At 40.1% G+C, this 13,383-nt stretch overlaps 1 protein-coding gene across 1 annotated transcript in view; it reads right to left on the reverse strand.

Moving 5' to 3' along the window:
* Window positions 1-2,594: 2,594 nt before the first annotated feature.
* The window catches only part of ClC-b (chloride channel protein 7), a 93,910-nt gene continuing 83,121 nt past the window's right edge, over window positions 2,595-13,383 (reverse strand). Inside the window, exons 15-17 of the mRNA XM_080274053.1 lie at window positions 11,690-11,779; window positions 10,576-10,776; window positions 2,595-2,954 (exon numbers count right to left, since the gene is read on the reverse strand). Of these exons, the coding sequence (XP_080130179.1) occupies window positions 2,595-2,954; window positions 10,576-10,776; window positions 11,690-11,779 (651 nt within the window). The remainder of the gene's footprint in view (window positions 2,955-10,575; window positions 10,777-11,689; window positions 11,780-13,383) is intronic.

Raw genomic sequence — 13,383 nt, forward strand, 5'->3', positions numbered from 1 at the left:
AAGAGGAGGAGAGTTAATGAGACGAGAGCCTCTGACTCCGACCTATTGAGAAGAGCTGTGAGTAGGGAGCCTCCCTACACGAGAGTTGTACTATACACGGGCGAATAAATCCCGTGTATAAAGTCAACAACTGTGCAGAGGTAAGGAAGGTACGGAGTCAGCTTAGCACACACAATCTCTTGGAAGCAGATTTTACAAGAGAGGTACTATGTTCTTTCCCAGATAGCTCTCAAGGGAATGAAACCCCAAGTATGTTTAAAGATGATGCAGGATTGAGCTGGATATTGTTAAAAATTGGAGTGTACTCCTGTGGAAGATTTTGTTGGGTTGGTAGATGAAAGAACTGAGTCTTCGATGCATTAAAAACAACAGCGCTATTTTTACACCAATCAGAGATATGAGCCACGCCAGACATCAGGTGTGCCATACCCTCACCCCTTGTTTGTTGAAGCAACTGCTGAGATGGACGCTGCAAGAAGCGAATGGAAACGTGAAAGATGAGGTCATCAGCGTATGAGTGGATAGGGTTAGATGTACAGGTTAGAAGGCCACTGATGAATAAAAGGAAGACAGTTGGTGATAGGACAGAGCCCTAAGGAACAACATTATGGATAGTTCTAGGAGAAGAACAGTGGCCATCTACAACAGCAGCTATAGAACTACTGTATCAGAAAGAAAGCTAGAGATGAAGGCATAGATAGAAGGATAGAAACCATAAGAGGGCAGTTTGGAAATTAAAGATTTCTACTAGACTCAATCGAAAGCCTTTGAGATGTCATGTGCAATGGCAAAGCTTTCGCCAAAGTCCCGAAAGGAGGATAACCAGGAGTCTGAAAGGTAGATGAGAAAACCACTTGTGGAACCCATACTGATGATCAGAAAGAAAGCTAAGATAGGAAAGATGCTTTAATATTTTTCTATTAAGAACAGACTCGAAAACTTTTGAAATACAGGATGTTAAAGCAAATGCGTGACAGTCAGAGGGCTGGGAATGGTCACCCTTCTTTGGGACAGGCTGAATGAAAGCAAAATTCTAGCTAGAAGGAGAGGTACAAGTTGACAAAGATGAAAGAGTTTGCCAAGGCAGGGTGTAAGCACAGAAGCACAGTTCTTGAAGACAACAGGAGGGACTCCATCAGGTCCATATGCCTTGTTGGTACTGAGTCCAGTGATGACAGAAAATACAGCACATCAGTTGAAGAAATTTTAATGTCAGCCATGAGGAAATATGAGGGAGGAAGAGATGAAGGGACAGCACTGCAATCGTCTAAGGTGGAATTGGAGGAGAAAGTCTGAACGAAGAGTTTGCTTTATCAGAAGAAATAGCTATAGTGCCATCAGAATGGAAAACTGGAGGGAAGAATGATGAGGTAATGTTGTTAGGAAGGTTTTGGCAAGGTGCCAGAAGGAGCAGGAAAAATTAGCACTGGAGAGTTCAGAATGTTTAGTATGGATGACATTATTTTTAGAAGAGCAAAGAACAGACTTAGCATGATTCCGGGCAGAAACATAAAAAATGAGATTCAAGGGTGGGTTGGCTTCAGTATCCTTTGTATGCCATCTCCTTGTTGTGGACAGCATTAGAACAGCATGATTAAACCAAGGTTTTTTCTTACATTAGTCAAAGGACATGAGAATGGAATGTATGCTTCCATGCCCAAAAGAATAACCTCTGTTATGTGCAAGGCACACTCAGATGGCTCTCAGCCATGGGTGCAATAATCATTCCAGGGAAAATCAAAGAAGTATTGCCTGGAGGCCTCCCAATCAGCACTCCAAAGTGCCATAACCGATGTTTATTTGGAGGGTCCATAGGCCGTACCGGGGCAATAGGACAGGTTAAGGTAATAAGGTTGTGATTGGAGGAGCCCAAAGGAGAGGAAAGATTTACAATGTAAGCAGAAGGATTGGTTGTAAGGAAGAGGTCAAGTATGTTGGAACTCTCTCCATGGCAGTCAGGGATATGGGTAGGGTGCTGTACAAGCTGCTCTAGGTAATTATGTATAGAAAAGATGTAGGCTTGTTCACCAGGTGTTCCGAGAAAGGAGAGGAGTGCCGAAGGAGGTGGTGAACACTGAAATCTCCTACAGTGGAGAGTTCAGAGAAAGGAGAAATGAATAGGATGTGTTTCATCATAGAAGTAAGACAGTCGATGAATTTTTCATAGTCAGTAGAATTAGGAGATAAGTAAACAGCACACATATATTTAGTCAGAGAATAACCGGAAAGCTGAAGCCAGAGAGTAGAGAATTCAGAAGAATCAAGTTCAGGAACACGAGAGCAGGATAAGTTGTTGCATACATATGTGCAACAGCCACCTTTGGCTTTGAAATGGTTACAGAGAAAGCAGGAGGATATAGAGAAAGGTTTGCCAAATTTAACCTGCATAAAATCGGAAGGATTTGCTTTTAATTGAAAATATGTATGTAACTGTATGTGTTGTTTTAAATCAATAATTTCAAATTGATTCGTGTTAAACTGATGTTCTACTGTATAAAATTTCAACATAAAAAATCATATGCAACAGTAACATTTAAAATCTTACTATAAAAAGCCTCATAAATCTTTACTTTGAATATTAAAATATATATAAATTACATGACATTATTGTAAATAACTAGTTCCTCAAGCCCCATGCGACCCTTGTGCTTCCACATACGATATTTAACAAGATCCTTCCTTGTGACCATGCCAACCACTTCATTATTATCATTTACCACCACCAGATGCCGCAAGCCAAGTGCTCTGAAGATGTTGAATATTCGAGGTAATGGTGTGCAGGCCATGATGGAGTACGGTGATGGGTTGTGGAAAGGTCGCAAGTCTACAGTCATCTCCAGGTCCTCAGGAGTCAAGTCCACCTGGTCCAGGGTGTAGTAACGAGGGTACGACTGTCGGAACAGGTGGATGTCCACTTTGCTGTCCTGCCACAGCTCTGTGTTCTCATTGAACACCTGCATCATGGAAGATACATCATTATATACTATCACAGGCAAAATAACCATATTCTAACAATCTCCTGTCAGCACTGTATCCTACTTTCCACAGTTCTCATTTCTCCCTTACCATTAGAAAGTATCCTTCCTTCTAAAAATCTTTTGTTGTGTGCTATATATTTTATGCAACAACATCTATTACCACAGCCATTTGGGAAGTGTTAGCAAACTTCTGAGGATGATATCCTTGGTAGCACATTATCCATAAAGTACAAGTACCTCTATAACTGGCATGAGTTTTTGAAACGGTGGACAGTATCTACTAAGATTTTAAGAAAGCATATGACAAAGTACTGCACCAAAGACTTTTGTAGGAATAATATAACACAATACTATATATAACTACAGTATGTAACTACATACCAGTAGCTATAGGCAATAATATGTAAAACAGGTAGTTATGTCTGAGTTCACCAGGAAGAGTTACAAAACACATCCCCTTGCCTTGACAAATCAACAGTGTCAAACACCTCTGATCATGAGTTGAAAACATGACAGACACACACACGCACAAATGTACGCACACGTATGCCCACACATTTTAGCCGGAAGCTAAAGGGGGATATAAGTCTCATATCATATGTAGGAGGGTTAGAAGAACAAGTCAGACAGAGTAAGACAGGAGAGAACAAGAGTTAGACAAGGAGAGTGCGATAGGGAGTAGGAGAGTGAGAGTAAAGTAGGAGGGCAACAACTAGCATAAACTGCTACTAACCATAGGCTACACGGGTCATGCCAAGCTCTTAACTTTTATTCAAGTAACAGTCTCACAATAAACTCCGCTGGCCAAAATCTGCCTGTTTCATCATCCCACTTAAAATATGAAGCGAATAATGGAACAGAGAAGGCCTACACTATCTCCTACATGCCTCATCATTACTCTCTCCTAGCAACTCTCCTTCTATTGATGATTTAACCAGATAACCTTCTCTATAGAATTACACCCCTCGGCTACATCTACTTACACTTTTATGGAAACTGTACCATCAAAGGGGGTATCCAAGGCAATCTGTACTGTTGGATGCAGGAATTTCTTAGAAAAAGGGAAATGAAAACAATATTAAGGGGAAATTACTCATCATGGAGGGAAGTGACCAGCGGCGTTCCACAGGGCTCGGTGCTGGCACCAATTATGTTTTTAGTATATATAAATGACACAGACAGTAACACTGGAAATGGAATCTATCTAAATATGTTTGTGGATAATGCAAAAATTCAAAGGAAAATTACTAACACAGACTCTTGCAAAGAGCTGCGAGAGGAATGAAACAAGCATCATGAATGGAGCAGTAAATGGCAAATGGAATTCAATGTGGACAGGTGTCATGTAATTAAATTTAGTAAGAGTGAGAAAAGACCAGATTGGGATTATAAGTTAGGAAGGTCAACCCTACACATATCACAAAGGGAGAAGGACCTAGTGATAAGAAACAGGGAAGTGAGCATGGATGTGAAAAAGTTACTACATGACAGTATTGTGATACCAACTCTAACGTATGGAAGTGAAGCTTGGACATTGTTGGAAGGACACAACTCAAGAGTGAGAGCAGTGGAAATGAGTTATTTAAGAGGAGCCTGTGGACTCACGTGGAGAGACAGGCTGACGAATGAAGATATAAAGAAGCGTTGTGGTGTGGATGTGGATGTGATAGGAAGCGTTATGAGGAACACACTGAGGTGGTTTGGCCATGTGGAGAGGATGGAGGGTGAAAGACTGACGAAGAGAGTGTATGTGAGTGAGGTGGAGGGGGGAAGAGGGAGGGGGAGGCCGAGGATGAGATGGAGGGATGGGGTGGAGAGGTATATGAGAGAGGGGGGTGTGAGTTGGGAGCAGGGCAGTGAAATGGCGGGGGACAGGGTGACTTGGAGGCGATTTGTTTGTGGCCACCCCAAACGGGATTGAGGCGTCTGGCAATAGATAGATAGATAGAAGGACCTAGGAGTAATTATCAATAATAGGCTATCTCCAGATGACCATATCAGTGAGAAGGTACGTAACATGTATACACTGCTTGATAATATGAGAATAGCATTTATTATGAATCCATATTATAATTACAAATCATAATAGATAGATAGATAAATAGGTAGATATCCGGAGCTCCACGCAAGCCTGGGAAAGGGAAATGATCTTGCAAGTTAACTGAGGAAATGTTGACGATTCACAGGAAGTAGCAAAGTCAGGGGATGATGTAGGTAGTGTGTCAGCGAGATAGCAGGCGAACAAAGCCTAGTGACATACACACACACTCACACACAGGTTTCTGGAACTTTCCAACCACAGTGTAACACACGTGACACGACCCCTGTTTCACCAGAATTTAGGAAGCAGGGCTCAGAAGGAGACAGGCCATAGAATCGACAGGTAGTGGAGAGAGTGAACAAGAAAGAGAGGCCCAACTAGACTTACTTACTTATATTGTCTCTGTAAGACATACCCTGCTCAACTTAGATTTTCTCTGAAGATAATAAATTAAGATCAACTCACTGTATTCATCTTTAATTCCTACTACAAGAATTAAGAGTGACAACTAAACAACAAAACTTCTCTACACATACATAAATGAAGACATGTTGAGAAAGATAGTAACATCATTCATCAGACCAACACTGGAATAGGCATCAGTGGTATGGAATCCTCATCTCAAAAAACACATAGATAAGACTGAAAAAGTACAGAGGGCAGCTACAAAATGGATACCAAGCTTGAGGGATCTAAGCTATGAAGAAAGATTAGAAAGACTGAATCATCCAACACTACAGGAGAGAAGGAAATGAGGAGACATGATTATGCTATATAAATGCAACTCAGGGGAAGAGAAAATAGACATAAATGAGTATATAACCTATGGGGAAGCATCAGCAAGAGGACACTGCAAAAAAAAAAAAAACATAAAAAGAGAGGCGATAAAGACGTACGGAAAATCAGTTTCCCAAATAGGGCAATTGATCAGTGGAATGCACTACCGACTATTCACAAATTTAAGGATATGTATGATAAAAATGGTTCAATCCATGGGACAGTACAAGCCTGACTCATTCCTGTAAAGATACTATTAGGTAAGAACAATTAGTTAAGAACACACACACACACACACACACACACACACACAATTCAGAGTTTAAGAGCATTACTACATAGAATGGTACAGAAATCTGAAAGAATTATATTAACTGGAGATTTCAATACAAACATATATTGGAATACTCTAGATGTAAAAAGCCATGAAAGCTGTTGGGACCAAAAGCTCCTGGATCTTGTGCAGTTTTTCCTAACACAACATGTAAAGGATAACACCAGAAAAAAAGGACGCTGATCCATCAGTACTAGATCTTATATTTACCTGGCAAGAAAATGATATTGACAATATAATGTATCACCCTCCATTTGGCAAAAGCAACCATGCAATATTAAATTGCAACTTCAGGATTGCATATAACATAGTTTACAGTTATGAGAAATACAAAAAGGGCCTAAACTAAATAAAGGGCAATTTCCATGACTTAAAGAAGTACTTCTTAGAAATAGATTGGGAAAAGGAGCTTAGAGGACAAGATTTAAATGTTATATATAGTAAATTCTGTGAACTTTATGAAATCGGAGTCCAAAATTACATCCCACAGCAAAAAGAAACAGAAATGAAAATAAAGAAATGGTTTAATACAGAATACAGAATGTAAAAAATCAAAAGAAAAAAGAGACTTGTTGTGGAGTAGATACAGAAGACACAATGGTGGGAGGGCATATAACAACTTTAAACAGGCAAGAAACGATTATACAAGTGTAAGGAGGGAAGCCCAAAGACTGTTTGAGGAAGACATTATAAATAAAAGTAGTGATCAATCTACGCTATTTTACAGCTACAGCCAAAGTAAAACCAAAGTGAACCTGTGGACTGCTCACCAATGCTCAGGCTGGGTAATATCACATTTCGAGCCACACCTCAGGCAGTGCTGGCCATGCATCACCGTTACCTACTCGAACCCTACACAAACTTATGCATGGTGCTACGCAAAGACAGGGAGAGAGAGAATTTTTTTCTTTTCACCAGATGATGCTCTGGATGTTTATCTTCAAGTTTATAATAAACGAAAGCAAATTATTATTTTTTTTTTTTCACTACTCCCCCACGTAAACTTTCGCATGGCCCTACGCAAAGAGAGAGAGAGAGAGAGAGAGATTATTTTTATTTTCACCAGATGATTCCATCGATGTTTATCTTGAAGTTTATAACAAACAAAAGCTAAAAAAGAAAAACTTTTTCTTTCTTCATTTTTTGCACACCATGGGGTGGGAAAAAAAAAGTTAATAGCGCAATCCACGGGTTAAAGATAAAATACAATCCATTACGGATGAGAGGTTCATCTATACACAAGAGAAAGATATTTGTGAAGCACTGAATAAAAATTTCCAATCAGTTTTCACAGAAGAAAATAATTTTTAAAAATGATATGGAACATGCATGCCTACACATATTACCAGATGTACAGAACATGCATGCCTACACATATTACCAGATGTACAAATATCAGAAAATGAAATACAGGAGGAGTTAAGTAAATTAGACAAAGGAAAAGCAAATGATCCTGAAGAAATTTCATGTTGGGTGCTACATGAATGTGCAAAAGAGTCAAGTAGACCAATATATTTAATATTCAAGGAATCCTTGGGTCAAGGTAAACTACCTGATATTTGGAAGAAAGCAAACACTGTTCCTCTGTTCAAGAAAGGGAGCAGACAGAATCCACTCAACTACCAACCAGTATCACTAACCAGTACTGTAAGATACTGGAAAAGCTGATAAGAAAAGTTTGGGCAAACCATCTAGAAGAACAAAATATGATAACAGAAAGGCAGTTTGGTTTCAGGAGGGGAAAATCATGGGTTACTAATCTATTAAGCTACTATGATAGAGTTACACAAACATTACAGAAAAGAGAAGGGTGGGTGGATAGTATTTATTTAGATTTCAAGAAAGCATTTGAAAGAGTACCGCACCAAAGACTTTTATGGAAACTGTACCATCAAGGAGGAATCCAAGGCAAATTGTACTTTAGGATGCAAGATTTTCTCAGAAAGTTTTTTTTCTTCTTTTTTTTGTGCTAGGAAGAAGGAACCAAAGGCCACGAGCCTGCAGTATCTGTTCCTTCCGAGAGAAAAACAAAATACAAGAGAGAGCCAAATTCAAGATCCAATCATTTCGAGATGCCTGGACACACTGCATTTGAAAGACTGATCATAGCTAGCAGGAAATGCAGACAGAGGGAGACAGTTACAGAGTTGACCTGTTGTAAGAATGAAGGACTGGGAGTAACAATTAACTCTTGCATTAGGGAGATGGACAGAAAAGTGATGAGAGTTTGCTGCTAGATGGGTGCTATGCACCTGTTGTAGAGGTGGAGGAATGCAAGCAGACAGTTCAGAGAAGCAGTGACCACTGAAGTAGCGATAAAAAAGAGATAAAGATACAACAGTGTGGCGAAGAGACTGAGGTTGAAGGGAGCCAGTGAGAGGAGGAGAGTTAATGAGATGAAATGCCTTTGACTCCACCCTACTGAGAAGAGCTGTATGTGGGGAGCCTCCCCACACATGAAAGTTGTACTCTACACAGGGGCGGATAAAACCCGTGTATAGAAGCAACAATTGTGCAGGGGTAAAGAAGGAATGGAGTCGGCTTATCATTAACATGATATTGTTGTTGCTGCTTCTGCTGTCCCTGGCTCATCTGAACCCGAACACACAAAGCAATATTAAAGTGCACGTGCAAAACCTTGCTTTGGAAGACGTTCTAAACTGCCCCCTAAACCCTTATGAATATGGTTCTTATGTACAATACCTCCATAAACCATTGACTTTTCCCATGTTTTCATTCTGAACTGGCACATTAAATTCTGAAAATATTCTCCTGCAACTTCATATCTTTGTGTACATTCAGTCACTACAAATATAGCGTAAAGAAAAATTTCTATATAACATACAACTATAATGCACCTTCAGAAATATCTACCTTACAATATATATCAAAAACAATATTTTACATATCTATCTACAGCCAGATCCCTTAATCCTGTCAGGGGTGGCCACAAAACAAATTGCCTCCATGTCACTCTACCCCTGCTATTTCGATGCCTTCCCCCCAACTTACACCTTCCCCCCCTCTCTCATATACTCTCCATCCCATCCCTCCATCTCATCCTTGGTCTCCCCCTCCCTCTCCCCCCACCCCACTTCACTCACATACACTCTCCTTGTTAATCTCTCACTCTCCATCCTCTTCACATGGCCAAACCACCTCGGTGTATTTCTCCTAATGCTTTCTCGCACATCTGCATCCATACCACAATGCTCCTTCACTGCCTCATTTGTCAGTCCATCTCCATGTAACTCCATATGCTCCTCTCAAATAAATAATTTCTACTGCTCTCACTCTTGACTTGTGTCCTTCCAACAAAGGCCATGCTTCACTTCCATACATTAGAGTGAGAAACACTACCATCATGCAGCAACTTTTTTACTTCCATGCTCGCTTCCCTATTTCTTGTCACTGTTTTCAATGAACCAGTCACCTTTCTTCCTTGCTGTACCCTTCCAAGCAGGTCATCCTCTAAACTTCCATCCTTACACATCATACTAACCAAGTACTTAAATGCACTCACATTTTCCATTTCCTCACCACCCAGCTTCACTGTGCATTCAGTGACTTCAATTCTACCAATGACCACAACTTTACTCTTGCCTACATTCATCTTTAGACTCCATTTCTTCCATACTTTCCCAAACTCATTCACCAAGCCTTACAGTTCTCCTTCGTCTTCACTCAACAAAACAGTATCATCAGCAAACCACAGAAGAGATATTTCCAAATGCTGCCTTCTCACATTGGGGTAGCTCCAACATACAATGTCCTACCATATATCTCATTTATAACTCCATCCATATACAAACTGAACAACCATGAAGACATGACACATCTCTGTTTCAATCCAACATTCTGACAAAAAAATTCACTCAGTTCACCATCCACAGGCTCTGCAACCCTAGTACCCTCATACATACTCTTCATGGTATTTGACAGCTTCCCATTTACTCCATAGATTTTTAATATTTTCCACATTCCTTGTCTAACCACTCCGTCATATGCTTTCTCCAAATCCATTAGGGCCTCATACAACTTCTTTCTCCTCTCTAGAAACTTTTCCACAAAACACCTTAGGATAAATATCTGATCTACACAACCTCTTCCCATATTGAAACCTCTCCGTTCTTCTCCAACCAATTCCTCAGTTATTTCCCTAAAGCTGTCAATCAGTACCCTACCATGTGCTTTTCCTATCACACTAAGAAGACAAAGGCTCCTATGACTGCCACACACGTCTTTTTTCCTTTTCCTCTGTACAGGAAATAATCACACGACTTCCAATTCTCCAGAACTATGAAAGCCATCAATAACCACAAAAAAGATAGTTTGAGATTGCATGTCTGCTATCCCTACATAAGCTCCTTTCCCAGAATGCATCCTCAGCAATAAAGAAATACTGTAATGAACTACAACATTCAAAGCACCCAGCATCCCTTTACCTTATGCTTTAGGAGGACGGTGAGCTGCGAGCGGAGTATGACCCCCCTCAGTGTGCCAAATGACTTAAAATAGCTAACGTCACCTCCCTCAGGTATGGAGTCCACCACAGGAAAGCCATTATAGGTGTAGGTCTTGAGGATATTGACAATGCGGCCCACCTTCTCCATACACCTTAGGGTCACCACGGGTCGGTTCATGGCCTGACAGACAACACAAACACAGTAAGTCCTCATTATGAAATGACTTTCATTTTTGATTGCAAATCCACAGCAGGTTCTAGAAAAATTGCGCTACTCGACATTTCATTGCCAGATGGTTAATGTGCACATAGCATGTCCTACAGTCACACCACACCTACCAGTCGAGAATGTGTCTCATTTCGTATCATTATACACGAATCATATTATTATACACAAATATATTAAACACGAATATTATTATACATAAATATATTATACACGAATCACAGGTGTATCATATTACAGTATACATGAAATTGGATGCACCATTGCCAGGGCAAGATAATGACACCTTCAGACTCGCGTGCTGCGACTGAAGTTATAAGTAGCCATTTTTACACAGTTTTGTTCTTAAATCCATTGTAAAATATGGAAATATTACCCAGTTAAATGAGATACGCAGTATAGTAATGCACATCAATTCTCACATAATTTAAGCCATTGAAATTCTTAGAACAATGCAGCAATAAAGTCCTGTAACTATTCAACTGTTTTACTCCCATAATTAACTAATTTGGAGTTAAACAAAGGAAGCATGATATTAAACTACAGTAATAACCTGGCAATGTTACCACAGCCCACCTACATTTGCTACTTTGTAACTGTGAGATACTGTATATGAAACCTAGAAACAACATACAAATACAGTATATATATATGTATATATATATATATATATATATATATATATATATATATATATAGTTGCAGTAATGTTGCTAGTTGTAGTAGTAGCATAGGTAATTGTATGAGTGAGTCTCCTTGGTCACTAATCAATACTGAGCCTTCAATCTGGCTACACTTGGCCATCATCTGAGCTAAAAGGGGTTAGTGCTCTTTGTCATAATAGAAAAAATGGGCTGTAGTAATTTACCTCAGAGGCATATATGGTGCTGGAAAGTGCAGGAGGGTCCCAGCCCATGATAGGCACCCCAGCCATTTGTATATGGATATCATACAAACCCTGCAAAGAATACAAACTGGTCAGCTTTTATCTCACATTCAGGAAACTGTTACGGTTATTGTGTACATCTGATACTAAAATGGTGAAGAGTGAATATAAAACCCACACAGAGTAAATGACATCATCATCATCATCATCATCATCATCATCCAGACCTCCTTTCCCACCCTAGGGCAGGGTGAGGAGTAGCAATGTCCAAACAATAAGTTTCCCCAATCCAATGAGCCATCCTTCCATTCACTCATCATTCAAGCCCCTGGAATCCTGGCTCTATCTGATACACCAGAAACTTTAACCACAGTCTGTAGCTTCACATAAACGTATCTGATAGAGTCAATCCGAACACTGTCATGTTAAAAAAGGGTGCCAAATCACAGAACATGTATTTCTCACAACACTGTTCCAGCCAGCTCGATCTCTTGTCAGTCCCCTAGCCTCATCAACTTCCATACCTCTCTCCTTCACACTCTCATCCACCAAATCCCTCCACCTTCTCCCTGGCCTACCTCTCCTTCTCTCTCCTTCAAATTTGCTCAGATATACCTTTTTCACCACTCTATTGTTATCCATTCTATCCACATGACCATACTAAGTATACTCTCTTCGATTCTGGTGTCCACAGACTTCCTCACTCTGCATCTTTCACGAATCACATTATTTTGTATCCTATCCACTCGCTGTACTCCACACACATTCCTCAGCAGTCCCATCTCCACTGCTCTCACTCTCAACTTTTCATTTTCATGCCACACTGTAGTCTCACATCCATATTTAAAACTGGCACTAACATTCCTTCATGTAGGCCTTGGACAGCTGCAATACTCAAGCCTCTGTTTCTTATCAAGGCCTTCATAGCACCAGCTACTTTCCTTCCTTGTGTCACTCTACCTTTCACTTCTTTTGAACATTTTCCTCTCTTTTCTATCATTGTACCCAGGTATTTGAACCCTCTCGCCACTGCCAGTCTCTCTCCATTCACTGTAACATCACACTGGGAGTCACCTTCTCTCTCAATTACCATCACTTTACTCTTTTCTACATGTACTCTCAAGGCACGATGTTCACACACATCAGCAAAACCCTGCACTAGTCTACCAAGTTCTTCTCTGGTATTTGCAAGTAGCACTGCATCATCAGCATACAACAAATTTGAGATATTCCATCCATCACCATTCATTACCAATGCCATCCCTCTCTCCATTACATCATGATTTTACTTCTCTCATCACCCCTCCACATATATATTTAACAACCATGGGGACATCACACAACCTTGTCGCACACTCACACTGACTATGAACCATTCACTTAGATGTCCATTTACCCTTACACATGCTTCACTACCATCACAAAAACTCTTGACAGCACCTAGCAGCTTACCATCTACACTGTACATGCACAAAACCTTCCACAATCCTTCTCTGTCTACTTTGGTGTATGCTTTTTCCAGATCCATAAATGCCAGAAACACCTTATAGTCCTTCTCACAAGCCTTCTCCACTATCTGTCTCACTGCAAATATTTGATCCACACATCCTCTGCCACTCCTAAAGCCACTCTGTTCATCACTCACAATTTTGATAAATAAATCATTTTGTTTTGTT

Source organism: Coenobita brevimanus, chromosome 57 (genome assembly GCF_032717465.1).
Source record: "Coenobita brevimanus isolate Jiangsu-jjx chromosome 57, ASM3271746v2, whole genome shotgun sequence".
Taxonomy (NCBI): Eukaryota; Metazoa; Arthropoda; class Malacostraca; order Decapoda; family Coenobitidae; genus Coenobita; species Coenobita brevimanus.